Raw genomic sequence first — 16,446 nt, forward strand, 5'->3', positions numbered from 1 at the left:
GGATGAAGAGCAGATCGAAGAACAACAGATAGAAAGTGGGGAGGAAGAACCAGAGAGGCCTGTTGAGGAACAGAGATTCAAAAGTCCAGAAAAAGAGCAAGAGGACACAGAGGGTGATAGGACAGAGAGTCAGGTCTTAAAAGAGGCTGTAGAAGATGAAGACATTTAATCAGAGAAAAATGTAGAAGTGAGGATGAAGGAAAGATCGGAGGATAAAGAGCAAATTGAAGAGCAAGAGACAGAAAGTGGAGGCGGAGAACCAGTGAGACCTGTTGAGGAAGGAGACATGAAAGTGTCTGCTTCCTCAACTGCAGGAGATTCAAAGGGCGTCACAGCTCTGAAAACCTTTCAGCTGCATTTGATGAAATACTAGATGACTACAATATCAGTGATAAGGTAGATTTTTATCATCACTGATAATGCAGCTAACACGAAGAAGGCTTTTAAAGTCATTATGGCAGACCACTCAGATGACATTGAGGATGAGGAGGACATGGTTGGGGAACAGTTAGATACGGACTTTCTTCTTGGTTCCCGTCAACGGCTATCCTGCTTTGCCCAGTCTTCAACTGGTTATCGGGGATGGGATGAAAAAAGTAAAAGTGATGTCTCGGGCAATCTCAAAAATGGCCAAACTTGCAGAGGTGGACAGTAACAAAGTACATTTACTTGAGCACTGTACTTAAGTACACTTTTTGAGTATCTGTACTTTACTTGAGTATTATTATTTCTGGAAACTTTTTACTTTAACTTCACTACATCTGAAAGACAAATATCATACTTTTTACTCCACAACATTTCTGTCAAGGTCCTCGAGTAGAAAGTAGTAACGTCAGTCAGGGAATGATTTTAGTTGCATTTTGGTTGAAAATGAAAGTCAGGTTGATGTCAGAACTCGACTGATGTTGGTTTCTGACGTCAACACGATTTTCATTTTCAACCACAATACAACATCTGTCCAACGTTGGAGATTAACGTCAATCTGACGTTGGATTCTGACATCAACCTGATTTTCATTTTCAGCGTCGGGTTTGGTCTTCTAAATGCAAATTTTGTCGTTGATTTGGAGCACACTAGCTTATAGATAACAGTAAGGCTAACATATTCATACTAAAAGCCAACAAACTTTAAATAGGGCAGTATCTGAGGGAACAGCCATTTGGGTGTCCGAAACCATTGTGGACGTTATTGAGTGACTTATTCAATCTCACATTCAATCCCACTACTGGAACTGTGTTCTAGAAATAAATGTGATATTAATATGAGGGTATGCAGGCATAGATTCAACAGCATAAGGTACTGTAAGTATTACATACAACAATGCAACAATAATAAAACAATGCATTGACATTTACTTTTTACTTTTGATACTTAAGTACTTTTAAAAACAAGTACTTCTGTACTTTTACTTAAGTAAAAATCAGTCTTTACAACATTTACTTGTAACGGAGTAATATTTGACCAGTAGTATTTGTACTTTCACTCAAGTAAGGAAGTTGTGTACTTTGTCCACCTCTGCAAACTTGCCAGTCTGCTGCACAGTAGCACTGTCTTTAAGGATCGATTTGAGGCTGTTTTTGGAAGTGGTAAAAGCATTCCAGTCTCAAATGTCACAAGGTGGAATTCGCAATTCAGACAAATATAAGAGTCATCGAATTAGATCATACTGCACTAACTCAGATGTGCTCAGTGGACTTTGAGAATGTTGTCCTCAGCTCACGTGAATGGGCCCAGTGTAGAGAACTTACACAAATTCTTGGACCGTTTGCTGAGGCCACTGAATTGACCGAGGGTGACAAAATTGTTACATCAGCATGGTTGTCCCTACTGTCCTCGAGCTACATTCTCATTTAACAGAAATGGATAGTGAAAAGAGCCACTGACCAGGGCCTTCAAAGCCTCACTTAAAAGAAGATTTGCCGGCATCTTTGTTGGATTACGAATGGCAGAAGATCATGGCCTTGATTTGCCATTTGGCCATGATATATACATGCTGGGAGCGATGCTGGACCCCCAGTTCAGGATGAACTGGGTTGAGATGGATGTCAGAACCAGTGGCAGTGCTACCACCATACAAAATACTAAGAAGGAACTGCAGAAGTCACTAACAGGTATTTATTTCAAAATTTATTTAAAAAGGTTATTGAAGTGGAAGAAGAAGTGAGTCAAATTTATTTCTGTTTTCTTTTTTTCCAGACAGCTTGATCGCTCAGGCTAAGAAAGTGGACCTGGACATCTGTGAGGAACCCACAGAACCAACCCAGGATTCTCCCCCAAACACCAAGATTCCACGGCTCCTGGCAAAATATAAAACTCACAAAAAGAACACTTCCACCCATGGATATCATCCAAGTGTCAACAGTGAGGTAAATACATACCTGGAGGATATTCAGAGCTGTCCGGCAGAGCAGGATGCCCTTTTTGGTATTTTTGGTTGAAAAACAAGGACAAATACCGTAATTTGCATGCCCTAGCTGTCAAAGTGCTTTCTGTACCTGCTTCTTCAGCACCAGTTGAAAGAGTGTTCAGTGCTGGAGGGCTCATTATGAGGCCCCATAGAGCCAGTTTAGGAGCGGAAATGCTCTCCTCCCTCATATTTCTCAAGTGTAACAAAACACTTTTGTAAAACTGAATAGTTGTACTTACCTCACCTGCAGACAGAATGCTACACTCTAAGAGTCAATAATTTACTCAGATTTGTTTTTCCAGTTATAGTTCATGTTAAAAAAGCTTTTGAAGAATACACCGTTGTACAAATGCTTGTAATGTTAAGTATACTGTGAAAATGATTCTTATGAATTTCTTAAACACCTGATGAATTTATTTTAAAATTCTGCAGTTTGTCCTCAAATAAAAAGAACATACCGTATTTTCCGGACTGTAAGTCGCTCCGGAGTATAAGTTGCATCAGTCAAAAAATGCGTCATGAAGAGGAAAAAAACATATATAAGTCGCACTGGACTATAAGTCGCATTTTTTTTTGAAATTTATTTCACAAAATCCAAGACCAAGAACAGACATTTAATCAGGAAAGGCAAGTTATTCAAGTACACAGTAGCACACAGAACAACAGGCTGAATAGGTGTCCGGTATGTTAAAGGGATAGTTCACCCAAAAATGAAAATTCTGTCATCATTTACTCACCCTCAAGTTGTTTCAAACCTGTATGAATTTCTTTTTTCTGCTGAACACAAAAGAAGACATTTTGAAAAATGTCTGTAACCAGACAGTTGATGGACCCCAACGACTTCCATAGTATTTTTTTTTCCTACTATGGAAGTCATTGGGGTCCATCAACTGTTTGGTTACCGACATTTTTCAAAATGTCTTCTTTTGTGTTCAGCAGAAAAAAGAAATTCATACAGGTTTGAAACGACCTGAGGGTGAGTAAATGATGACAGAATTTTCATTTTTGGGTGAACTATCCCTTTAACATAACACATTAACAGTTATTCAGCTACACAATAGCATAAAGAACATATACCTGGGAGGCTGAATAGGCTAAATGAACATAAGCCAGCGAGTCCAACAAGCAAGTTAGCAGTAAACAAGTTCACCAAGCTCCTGCAATCTCTAAGGATGGCTGAAGCGAAACAGTCGTTCCGAAGCTTTGCGAGATCCCGAAGCGCAGATGTGTCGAAACACTGATCCGAAGCGTGATTCGAAACACCCATGTCACGTGACTATGACCAAACGAAGCCTCGAAGTGTTTCACTAGTGTTTCATCAGGTGTGGTCCGCCGAATCAGCGTTTGATTGACACGGTCGGGAACAGACCACACATCGCACATCTGTATAAAAGTGAAATAAACGCATTTTGACCTCGTGGGTTTTTGTGAGAGGAGTTTGATTTTGAGATAGCGGATTTTTGGTGATATAGTGACATAGTGCGATTTGATTAGTTATAGGCAATTTAGACTTACATTTAAATTTACCCCTTGTCAAAAAATCCTATTGGAATTTCAGTTTATCCTGTAGGATCTTATGGATTCCAATAGGATCTTATTGGATTCTTAGAATCCTATTGGACATTCTGATTTATTTTAATGGAATTTCAGTTGATCCTGTAGGATCTTATTGGATTCCAATAGGATCTTATTGGATTCTTAGAATCCTATTGGACATTCTGATTTATTTTAATGGAATTTCAGTTGATCCTGTAGGATCTTATTGGATTCCAATAGGATCTTATTAGATTCTTAGAATCCTATTGGACATTCTGATTAATTTTAATGGAATGTCACTTTGTCCTGTAGGATCTAATTTGATTCTTATAGGATCTTATTATTCTTAGAGTCCTTCATTCAAATTTATTTTCATGGAATTTCAGTTTGTCCTATATATTTTTTTTTAATTCTATATCTGTATTTCTGTATGTTGTGCTGTTTTTCCAGGTAATTACAATTAAATATTATAAACATTTATACAGCAAGATCATTTTAATCATTTCAATTCAGAAATTATATACATTATAGACAGATTCATAAATAAAAGATTATAAATACAATTTAGGTAGAGTGTCATGTAGTCGACACAATAAAATGATTTATTTACACTTGCAGGAACACCATTAAATATTAAATATATTAAATTAAATATATAATATTAAACATTAAATGTATAATATTAAATATTATAAACATTTATACAGCAAGATCATTTTAATCATAACACAAAATTTTATTTATTCATTAATTATTATCATCATTTATTTATTTATTATTGTAAATAATAATTATAATTATAATACAAAATCTTGGCGTTAGAAAGTTAACATAATAAAAACTGAACGGAAAATAATTTGTATATTCATACAAAGAACACCGCCCACAACTCGTAGGCATGAACATTCAATTGCGCATGCGCATCCTCGCTCACACTGCAGTGCAACGGTCGGAGGAGACGAACTTTCTGTGACGAGCTGTGACAAACAATTGTAAGTAACATATTTAAACGTTTCTTTATATTAACATTTGACACAATCTAGAAATATTTATGTGTAAGCCTGCGTACAATGTTTTTTTCTTAACATAGACATGTGTGGTCAGTAACGTTAACGTTAGTCATCTGCTTTTCGGTATAGATCATGTTTAAAGTTAACGGTCTTACATTTATCAACTACTTACACCATAAGTAGAAACTTTTAAGTAGAAATACACCTTAAGTAGAAACTTAAGTAATTTCTTAAAGGTTATTTTTGTAGTTAACATCTCAATGGACTTAATCATCAGTGGCTGTCGGTTATGCCTCGGACATACGTTTCTGTTGCTGGTTGCTTAGTAACAGTTTAAAACATTATTTTGGAGGGAAATGGCCCTTATCTGTTCTAAATCCACTGTAAACCTCGCAATATAAACGAGAAACCTCAACCAAGATTAATACACCTATAAAACATTCATGTCTTTTTACATTAAACATCAAAGCATATAATATTAGGATAAACACTTTTTGTTTTACCCACACATCAAGAGCATGTGATTGACTGAATATATTGTCTTTTTTTTTTAATCCTATTTAGAAAATGAGGTTTATGTTAATCCAATGGATTGAAGATCCCCAACATGGGATGTGCTTCCAACGAAAAAAACTGAGAGAGTGTGTTTGAGTGTATGTGTGTGTAAGTCTGTAATGTATATAATCATTATATATTAAAAGTATACATAAATTAAAATTTATTAAATTTTAATTTTAAAATTAAAATTAAAAGTATACATAAAAGTATACATAATTATACATAAAAGTAATAAATTCATTAGTTATGAAAGAAGAAATAAATAAATAAAATACTAATGAAATTAAAATAACAGAAAATGCATTTGTTGATTTGTTTGTTTTATTTCATCAATCCATTATCAGTGCCTTAGAAATGTGTGCACTAATACTGTTTGCCCAAATCACCTGCCATGCTGTTTATGTGACTGCAGGTTGCACAACATGCATTAAACAGTGAACAATATCTACATCGAGGTGAGTTTAAGCAAACTGCAAGACACAATCAAAAAACTACCATTAGTAAAAGAAAAACATTGGAAGAGTGCACCTTTAGGATTCTAAAAAATTCTCAAGAAAAAAAAGGAAATCCCATATAAACCGGAGTAGTGACCCAATTGGATCCCATTAAAATCCTGTAGAAAATACTACAGGATATTTATGCATTGTCCTATAAGACAATTTCTATCGGAATCCTATAGAATATGTATGTATAGTCCTGTAAGACAATTCCTATTGGAAATCCTATAGGAATGGTTCCAAAATATGATAGAAATTCTAATTAGAATCCTGTACAATTTTCTTATTGGAATCCTTTAGGATTTTTTGACAAGGGACACAACACATTGACTGATAGGCTAGAGACAGACAGAGTATACATATAGTGACACATTAATAGATACATAGATATAAATATATATAGACAGCTAGATTAATAGATAGATACATATATAGATAGATTACAGATACATATATAAATACATATATTATAGATCGATACATATATAGATACATAGATTATAGATACATAGATTATAGATACATATCTAGATACATAGATCAATTCATATATAGATAGATTTGGATAGATAGATAAAATGGAGGCTCCCCAGAAGAGATGCCGTACATCAGTGGTGTGGGAGCATTTCCATTTAGAAACCCCAAATAAAGTGAGATGTGTGTATTGTGATCGGCAGCTAGCCTACTGCAACAATACATCATCCATGATGCGCCATTTGACAAGCAACAAGTGTCCCTTGTGAGAGGATTTTTTCAAAGGCTGGAGAAATTATCTGTAAAAAAAGAAGTAGGCTAAGTCCTTCCACAGCAGATAAATTAATATTTTTGAATAAAAATCTCTAAAAAAGTGAGACATTGTGGCTTGATTTCTTTTATTAATATTCATTTTTCATGACCAAAATAACATTATGCACAGTGAGGAGCCTATAGGTTACAAGCTTCACATATTAGAACATTATAATAATAAAAAAACAACACATTTTTTTAATGGCTCGTCAAGGTTGTTTCAGATCAACACCTGCAAGTGACCACTAGGTGTCACCGTTGAGACGGGTGTCGGATTGATTCGAAGCCTCGAAACAATATGGCACATTTGGTTCAACTGTTTCATTGGTTCACGAGGCCTCGATTTTGCCATCACTAGCAATCTCATTCCACATCACTGAATCCATTGAATTTTCTTCATCCTTGGTGTCGCTTCTGAACAACTCCGCCAACTAGAGCGCCCTCTCGCAGCTGTAGATGGTAATGTTTTCTCTTGGTTCATCTCAGTTTGAATTAATTTTGATATATAAGTCGCACCTGACTATAAGTCGCAGGACCAGCCAAACTATGAAAAAAAGTGTGACTTATAGTCCGGAAAATACGGTATGTTGAATTACACTGTGTTCATTGTTGTTTAACCAAACTTTAATGTTTTCTGAAAATACAATGTCTTTCCTATTAACCCACGTCCAAATAACAATATAATACAATATTTTTTTCAGGGAAGGCATAAACCAACCATATATATATATATATATATATATATATATATATATATATATATATATATATATATATATACCAACCACAATATAGCTTCACTGCAGATGAAGACACTTCTTTTCTACACTATTGTGTACATCTGCAGTGAAGCTATATTGTAATTTTGTTGCTCAAATGCTCAGTACTAGTACCTAGCATTGGTAACAGTAGTGGGTTGGTATTTGTATATCAGTTCTAACACTGCTATTATGAGGTATCACCATATGTCATCATTCTGTTTTCTTTAGATTAGAAGATTATATGATATCAAGGGGAATGTCTATACTTAAAAATCCTGGGTGTTGTGACACTGTTTTTGCTTTTAGATCAACAAATAATAACCCAAAATGATTGTCTTGATAATGTCATGCATAAGACTTTTTTTTCCTGTCCTGGACTCGGTCTTGACTCGGACTCGAACCTTTTTGGACTCTGTCTTGTCTTGGACTCGAACCTCTTTGGACTCGGTCTTGACTTGGACTCGACTAGTCCTGCGGCCGGTTGCATAAACATAGCCATAATGTTAAGACAGTGTCTTAAGTTCTAGTATGACCTACTAGCAGTTAGTCAGGGGCAGTCAGTCTTAGTTTTCGGTATCAAAGTAGGCTTATCTACGTTTTTATGTAACTGATTTAAAAAAGCTATGATCCGTCTTAAAGAAAATAAATTGATGTCTAACTTGTAAGACTAGTCTTAGAGGTTTATGCAACCGGCCCCTGGTCTTGGACTCGACAAAGGTGGTCTTGACTACAGCCCTACCAAGAGGCATTTAAAAGATGGCCGCTGAGTGAAATTACTTTGGCTAAAGCCAGTACAAAGAGCAAGGAACAATGCGAACTTGAACTAAGGCTAACAAATGTTTTGTTTTACTTCACAGCAAGTCAGCTGTCAACATGGCAGCAAAGAGAAAGACACAGGTATAAAATGTTATACAATACAGTTAGCTCTTTGCATTGCTAGTCTATTACACATTGTCATCCATTTGGAAAGTTCTCATAATATTGATGTTTATATTTGTTTCAGTGCTGTTGAACATGTTTAAAAATTGTTTTGCATTTAAAATTTTAGACATTCTCTGTCCAAGTTAAGTAATTAATTCATTTCTAACCAGATTTTACATTTTGTACAGAATGTCCATTCCATGCGTCTCTGGACGTATTTCCAGTGGAATTTGTATCCAAGACGCGTCTGAGAAAGGTTGGCATTAATCTGTATTTATATCTGTTAATGTTTTGTGTTCCATAAAACCGGTGAAGTTTTCATGTTATAACCGTTCTAGATTTAACTAAACCCAAAACCAGTAATACAACTTTTTTCTAAAGGAAACCTACTGCAATAACATAGTCCATTTAACAAAGCATAAACACAAACCAAAGACTTTCATTGAACGTGGGCTAATCACGGGCTAATCTGACATACAGAAAGGCCCCGATCTTCTTGTTGCATTTCCTTATATAGACAGAAACTTCTTTCACATGGAAACATCTGCTAACAATGGGAATTTACATTCAGAGTTGACACCTTTTGGTAATATGGTAATAAGATAATTATGATTTAAACCATGCTAATGCAATTCTACTACTGCCAACCTAATTTTGAGTCTATTTAAAAGAATGTTGTGGTCGAAAGTGTCAAATGCAGCACTAAGATCAAGTAACCCTAATAGCGAGATACAACCATGATCGGATGATAAGAGCAAATCATTTGTAACTCTAATGAGAGCTGTCTCAGTACTATGGTATGGTCTAAATCCTGACTGAAAATCCTTGCAGATACCATTTCTTTCTAAAAAGGAACATAGTTGTGAGGATACTGCCTTTTCTAGTATCTTTGACAGAAAAGGTAGATTCGAGATCGGCCAGTAATTTACTAATTCTGTACAATCAAGTTGCGTTTTTTTAACAAGCGGCTTAAAGGTTTTTGGTACGTATCCTAATGACAAAGATGAATTAATAATATTAAGAAGAGGATCTATGACCTCTGGTAGCATCTCTTTCAGTAGCTTAGTCGGTATAGGGTCTAACATATATGTTGTCGATTTAGATGATTTAACGAGTTTAGAAAATTCTTCCTCTCCTATAGCAATGAATGAATCGAATTTTTCCTTAGGGAGACTACAATGCAGTCCCTGATGCGATACTGTAGTAGACGGTTGCATAGTTATTCATTTTCTCCCTGATATAATCAATCTTATAAGTGAAGTAGTTCATAAAGTCATTACCGCTGTGCTGCTTGGAAACTTCTGGGCTTGAAGCTTTATTTTTCGTTAGTTTAGCCACTGTTTCAAATTTTCCATAAAAAACCTAGGGTTTTGTTTATTTTCTTTTAATAGGGTTGAAAAATTTGCAGATCTAGCTGCTTTTAAGGCCTCTCTGTATGCAATCGTGCTCTTTTTCCATGAAATGGGAAATACCTCTAGTTTTGTTTTCTTCCAGTTGCGCTCCATTTTTCTGGCTACTCTCTTAAAGGGATAGTTCACTTTGAAATAAATTTTTGTTATGTTTTAGCTTACCTCAAGGGCATCCAAGATGTAGGTGTCTTTTTTTCCGCAGTAGTTTCAATTTTGATATTTTTAGGTCAAACCGTTCTTGTCTGTCTCAAAGAGCAAGCACAGAGTCCAAATTAAAACAATTCCCCGTCGTCCAAATTAAACAATTCCCCATCGTAAGTACACATTGATGGCTTAAGACACGAAACGAGCGGTTTGTGTGAGAAAACGAACAGTATTTATATCGTTTTTAACTCTTATACACAGCCATGTCAAAGTGATCTGATCTGACGTGTACGCAGACTGGTGCATAGATATATACACACTAGATGTCGCCTTGTCTACGGCAGTTCATTGGAACGAATGTCTTTAAGGCGACATCTAGTGTATATATCTATGCACCAGTCTGCGTACACGTCAGATCAGATCACTTGGACATGGCTGTGTATAAGTGGTAAAAACGATATAAATACTGTTCGTTTTCTCACACAAACCGCTCGTTTCGTGTCTTAGGCCATCAATGTGTACTTACGATGGGGAATTGTTTAATTTGGACGACGGGGAATTGTTTTAATTTGGACTCTGTGCTTGCTCTTTGAGACAGTGACCATAGACCTGCATTATATGACTGACAGACAAGAACGGTTTGACCTAAAAATATCAAAATTGAAACTACTGCGGAAAAAAAGACACCTACATCTTGGATGCCCTTGAGGTAAGCTAAAACATACCAAAAATTTATTTCAAAGTGAACTATCCCTTTAAGGGCCTGAGTGTGCTCGTTGTACCACAGCGTTTGACTATTTTCTTTAATCTTCTTTAAGCGCAAAGGAGCCACTGTGTCTAAAGTGCTGGAAAAGAGAGAGTTAAAGGTTTCTGTCGCAATATCTAGTTCTTCTAAGCTATCTGGGATGCTGAGATGATGAAACTGATCAGGAAGATCATTAATAAAACAATCTTTAGTAGCAGAAGTGATAGGTCTAACATATTTGTAACACGGAGTCGACTTTGCAGCCTTGGCTAAATGAAGTTTACACGAGACTAAATAATGATCTGAGATGTCATCGCTCTGCTGCAGAATTTCAACGGCATCAACACTGATTCCATGTGATAATATTAGATCTAGAGTATGATTACAAGAATGAGTAGGTCCTGACACATGTTGTCTAACTCCAATAGAGTTCAGAATGTCTTTAAATGCAAATCCCAATGCATCTTTTTCGTTATCTACATTTATATGAAAATCACCAACAATTAGTACTTTACCTGCAGCCAATACTAACTCTGATAGAAAATCAGCAAATTCTTTGATAAAGTCTTTATGGTGCCCTGGTGGCCTGTATAAAGTAGCCAGCACAAATGTTAAACGTGATTTATCATTTACACTACAAAGTGTTACATTTAGCAACAACACTTCAAAAGAATTATATTTAAAACAAAACTTCTCAATAATTCTGAAGATATTACTATAAATTACAGCAACACCTCCCCCTTTGCCTTTCAGACGAGGTTCATGTTTATTAACAGTAATCTTGCGGGGTGGACTCATTTAAAGTTATATAATTGTCTGGTTTTATTGTACGAATGCGCATGCGTCGCGTCTGAATGCGTTGTTGTTTTTGGAGCTCTATCGATTTGATTTATAATTCTTGATTTTTCTCTTTAAACTCACAACGAACATTTTCTACTTTTCCTCACTGAGAAGCACTACTGCTCAAACCTCATAGTTACAACGCGGACTGTTGAGCAGACGCGTCTCAAGCCTATTAGTGATCCAACGCTGGATACTCTTAAAGGTATGTCCGTGGATCACGACTGAACGCGTCTTCTCCACACTCACTCACAAACAAACATTTTTTTTCGCCTATCGTGCGTCTACTCTACACCCCTACCACAAAAAAAAAAAAAAAACGGATTATATCCAAGACTTCAGTCATAAATTAGTATTAATATTGATAGCATCAGCTATAGCATCTATAGCAACAACAGATAGCATCTAGCACAGTTCAGTTCTCATATGCTTCTCTCTGCATAAAAGATGGCTGCTCAGAGGTAGCTGCGTTTAATTCTCCTCCTGCATGATTTAATGTAAAACGGGTAGTCCATGTATTTTTCACTGGAAAGCTGACTTCAGCATCTGAGGTTAAACATCTACCTATTTTTGACTGCTTTGGGTGAATTTGGACATTACATATGCCGCGTGTAACTAAAGCAAACCCACCACCTGCCACAGAGAGTGAAACCACAATGGCGTCTACCGAAATGTTAACTTCGCTCATTGAAACTGCACTTGAGAAACACTTTGCCAAGGCTGAGACAACATCAAAGGAAGGATTTGCACGTTTGGAGCAACACTTGGATTCACTTCGAGCGGATTTTTCATCACTCAAAGAGGAAACAAAGACGCTTAGGGAGGCACACGCGAATCTAATGGCCGTACGGCTAATGTGGAGCAAACATCTACAGTTTTGTCCAAAACAATGTCAACAGTGGAGACAAAGTTAGCCGATTTAGAGGACCGGAGCAGACGAAACAACGTGATTGTACATGGTCTATGTGAACTGAAAGAGAATTCAAATTCTTTCCAGTATATCACGGCTCAACTACCACTGTGGTTCCCCACCCTGAGGGACGCGTTACCAGAGATCATGAGAGCGCACCGTATCGGACCTCCCCGGGGCAACGCGACCACAAAACCAAGGGTCATGATTTTCACGTGCCTAAGATACACTGACAGGGCGCGGATTTTGAAAGCAGCGAGGGACTCCCCACTTGTCGTTGGAGGAAAGGAAGTGAGCTTTTCGGCTGATTACAGCCTGGCGACACGGGTCCGACGTAAATCCTGTTATCCTGCCATGGAGAAGGCTCGGCTGGTGGGTTTTCAGGCCTTCCTGCTCTATCCGGCGACTATAAAGGTGTCCAAAGGCCATGAGCACAGGTTCTTTGAGGATCCTGTAAAGTTGGAGCTGTTCCTCAAGAGCTTGGAGAGTACGGAGTAGAATTCGCTGGAAAGATGCAGCCCGGTCGCTCAGATTAATGCTGGTAATTATGGGATAAGAACTTACGTTGTGTCAGCTATCCCAAAGTTAGCTTTTTTTCATTCAATACGCCCTTATAACTGACTGTAATCCTCCAATGTAAAACACAAGGAATGACAAGAACTATTGTTTTGGTTCCGCACTACCGGGCACGTGACGAAGGGCGAATACGCTGCTGATTTGGTGAGTGCGTCACATGACAATATCTGTAACAGCCTATTGGAGGACTGGCGGACTCTTGTAAATTGTATTATGAAAATATAAAGGGGAACGTATTGAACGCTGACAATAATGGACTAAGATATGTACTTTTTTACAGCAGGACAATAAGGAGAAGATTATTGCACAAGTTATACAATGATCACAGATTTAAGGGGTGTGTATGAGTGTGAGTATGGGTGTGGGAGTGTTTGTTTTTGTTATATTGTCTTTAAATTGGGATCTAATAACGATAAAATTATGTGCAGAGATTATATGAGTGGTTCAATGGAAATTTTACAATTGATAAATGGCAAATTTTACTAAATTACATAGAAAGGGACTAAAATTGGCACATTTAAATATACGTAGTCTTAGAAATAAGGTGACTGACATTACAGATATTCTATTAAAAGGAAATTTACATATATTACGAATCACAGAGACTCTTTTGGATTCCACATTTGAAGACTCCTCACTTCATATCCAAGGGTATAGTATTTATAGGAAAGACAGAAATGCAAGGGGTGGTGGAGTTGCTTTCTTTATACAGGACCATATACCGGTAAAATTTTCCCTTATTTTCAAATCCAAAACTTGACAGGTATGCTTCAAGTCCATATTCCACATTTAAAGCCGTTACTGGTTTGCTGTTGTTACCGTCCTCCTAATGCAAACTTAGCTTATTTGGATAAATTATGTACTATGATAGACAATGTGTGTGATAATCAAAATGAAATCTATATTATGGGAGACTTTAATATAGACTGGAACTCACTACAATGTCCTTCAAGGAATAAGCTTCATTCTATCACTGAGGCATGTGGCTTGATACAAGTTGTGTCCAAGCCAACTAGGATTTGCAATACGAGTAATGGATCTAGAACATCGACTCTGATTGACCATATTTTTACAAACTCTGGTGATCTTTGTACTGAAGCAATATCAATCCCAATCGGCTGCAGCGATCATAACCTAATAGCAATAGTAAGAAAAACCAGGGTTCCTAAAGGAGGGCACAAAATAATACTTAAAAGATCATATAAACACTTTACTGAAGATGGTTTTATTGAGGATGTCAGAAATATTTGTTGGGATGATGTCTTGAGGAGTAATAAGTTGAATAAGTTGATCATGCAGTTGAAACATTTAACAAAAAGGTTTTAGAAGTAAGTGATAAACATGCCCCTCTGAAAAAGAGAACAGTAAGGAACATAAGAGCTGGCTGGATTGATACTGAACTTAAGGACTGTATGGAACAAAGAGATGAGGCTAAGAAAGTGGCAAATATTTCTAATTATGAATCAGACTGGCAGGTATACCGAAAGATAAGGAATTACGTAACCAAATTAAACAAAAAGAAAAAGAAGTGGCATTATAAAAATCTGATTATAAATGAGGGGCATGACAACAAGAAATTATGGAGTATCCTAAATAATATGTTGGGAAGGAATGCTAGATCTACTCCATTTCTGGAGTCTTGTGGTCATTTTATTACAAAGCCAGTGGATATAGCCAATCACTTAAATAACTATTTTTGTGATAAAATTGAAAAACTACGAGGTGATATGGAACAAACAAATAATACAAAAGCAGACATTTTTATTATAAATAACATTATGGCAGGAAAGACTTGCAGTTTTGAGTTTATGAACGTCACTGTGAACCAGGTTGAAAAGTTACTAACAGAATGTAAAGAAAAACCATCAGGTGTAGATAATATTGATGCAAGATTATTAAAACTTGTTGCAAGGTTAATTGCGGTTCCAGTTGCTCATATTCTAAATTTGAGCTTTGATAAGGGTATCTATCCACTTGCTTGGAAAATGGCTAAAATTGTACCTTTACCAAAAAGCAGCACTGTACCATTCTGCAGTTCTAACAGTAGACCAATCAGTCTGTTGCCTGCTCTGAGCAAAATTTTGAAAAGGATTGTTTTTGAACAAATTCAAGAATATTTTTCTGATAATGACTTAAATACAGATTTCCAACATGCATACAGAGCAGGACACTCAACCACTACTGCTATGGCTCAGATGACAACTGATTGGTTGACAGCAATAGATAACAGAAGGTTTGCAGCAGCTGTTCTGTTAGATTTCAGCTCAGCTTTTGATCTTATTGATCACAACCTTCTGTTAAGAAAGATGCAATGTTATGGGTTTAGTTCGGCAGCATCAATTTGGCTTCAGAATTATTTAATAAACAGGAGACAAACTGTTTTTTTTTTAATGGAAGTTTATCGGAGGAAAAAACTGTTTGCTGTGGCATACCACAGGGAAGCTGTCTAGGACCACTTCTCTTTTCTATATATATAAATGACTTGCCATTGGTTTTAAGAAAGGCAAAGATCGCAATGTATGCTGATGACTCAACTATTTATTCTTCACAAAGTACAGTGCAAGAACTGGAAATTGTTTTAATGGAGGAATTAAAATCTGTAATTGAGTGGGTCACAAATAACAAGTTAGTTCTAAATATTAGTAAAACAAAAAGTATAATTTTTGGAACCAGATACATGCTGTTGAATGAACCCAGACTGAATATTGTGGTCAAGGATATAAATGTTGCACAGGTACAAGAGACCAAACTACTTGGTATAGAAGTGGACAATAAATTATCATGGTCTAGTCACATAAAAGCAGTAGTACGCAGGATGGGTAGAGGTCTCTCGATGGTTAGAAGGTGTTCCAACATGTTGCCTTTTAACATGACTGCAGATGTTATAAAAACTGTTGTACTGTCACAATTAGATTACTGTTCCGAGATTTGGTCCTGTGCAGCAGCAGCACATATAAAGGCCATACAAACAGATCAAAACAGAGCAGCTCGGTGTGCACTTCGATGCCCACTAAGAACTAATGTGAACATGATGCATAATGTCTTGTCATGGTTAAAAGTAAAGGAGAGATTATTAGCCTCATTGCTAAATTTGACAAGAAATATTGTCATTACCAAAATTCCAAATGTGCTTCAGCAAAAGCTATGCTTTAGCTCTGATGAACACAGCTGTGAAACCAGGCATGCCACGGAGGGTAGATTCAAACTACCCAAAGTGAAAACCAACTGTGGAAAAAGTACAGTAATGTATAGAGCAGGGGTGGCGAACCTGTTCAGCATGATGAGCCAAAAAAAAATCCCTCATCACTGCAAAGAGCCACACAACAGATGTGTCTAACAATAACGT

At 36.5% G+C, this 16,446-nt stretch overlaps 2 protein-coding genes across 2 annotated transcripts; one reads left to right on the forward strand and one right to left on the reverse strand.

The window, feature by feature from the left end:
- The first annotated feature begins 682 nt into the window (after positions 1-682).
- On the forward strand, positions 683-8,795 carry LOC309501198 (uncharacterized protein). The gene is made up of 4 exons (XM_082173276.1): positions 683-2,111; positions 2,197-2,366; positions 8,413-8,452; positions 8,665-8,795. The coding sequence occupies exons 1-4, from the start codon at positions 1,943-1,945 to the stop codon at positions 8,778-8,780; spliced, it is 495 nt and encodes a 164-aa protein (XP_082029402.1). The 5' UTR covers positions 683-1,942; the 3' UTR covers positions 8,781-8,795.
- A 60-nt stretch (positions 8,796-8,855) lies between these two features.
- Positions 8,856-11,880, reverse strand: LOC309501141 (uncharacterized protein). Its single transcript, XM_082173189.1, has 2 exons — positions 10,403-11,880; positions 8,856-10,131 (listed from the first exon to the last, which is right to left on the reverse strand). The coding sequence occupies exon 1, from the start codon at positions 11,570-11,572 to the stop codon at positions 10,541-10,543; it is 1,032 nt and encodes a 343-aa protein (XP_082029315.1). The 5' UTR covers positions 11,573-11,880; the 3' UTR covers positions 8,856-10,131; positions 10,403-10,540.
- Between the last annotated feature and the right edge of the window lie 4,566 nt (positions 11,881-16,446).

This window comes from Leuciscus leuciscus (assembly GCF_965113295.1).
Source record: "Leuciscus leuciscus genome assembly, chromosome: 6".
NCBI lineage: Eukaryota > Metazoa > Chordata > Actinopteri > Cypriniformes > Leuciscidae > Leuciscus > Leuciscus leuciscus.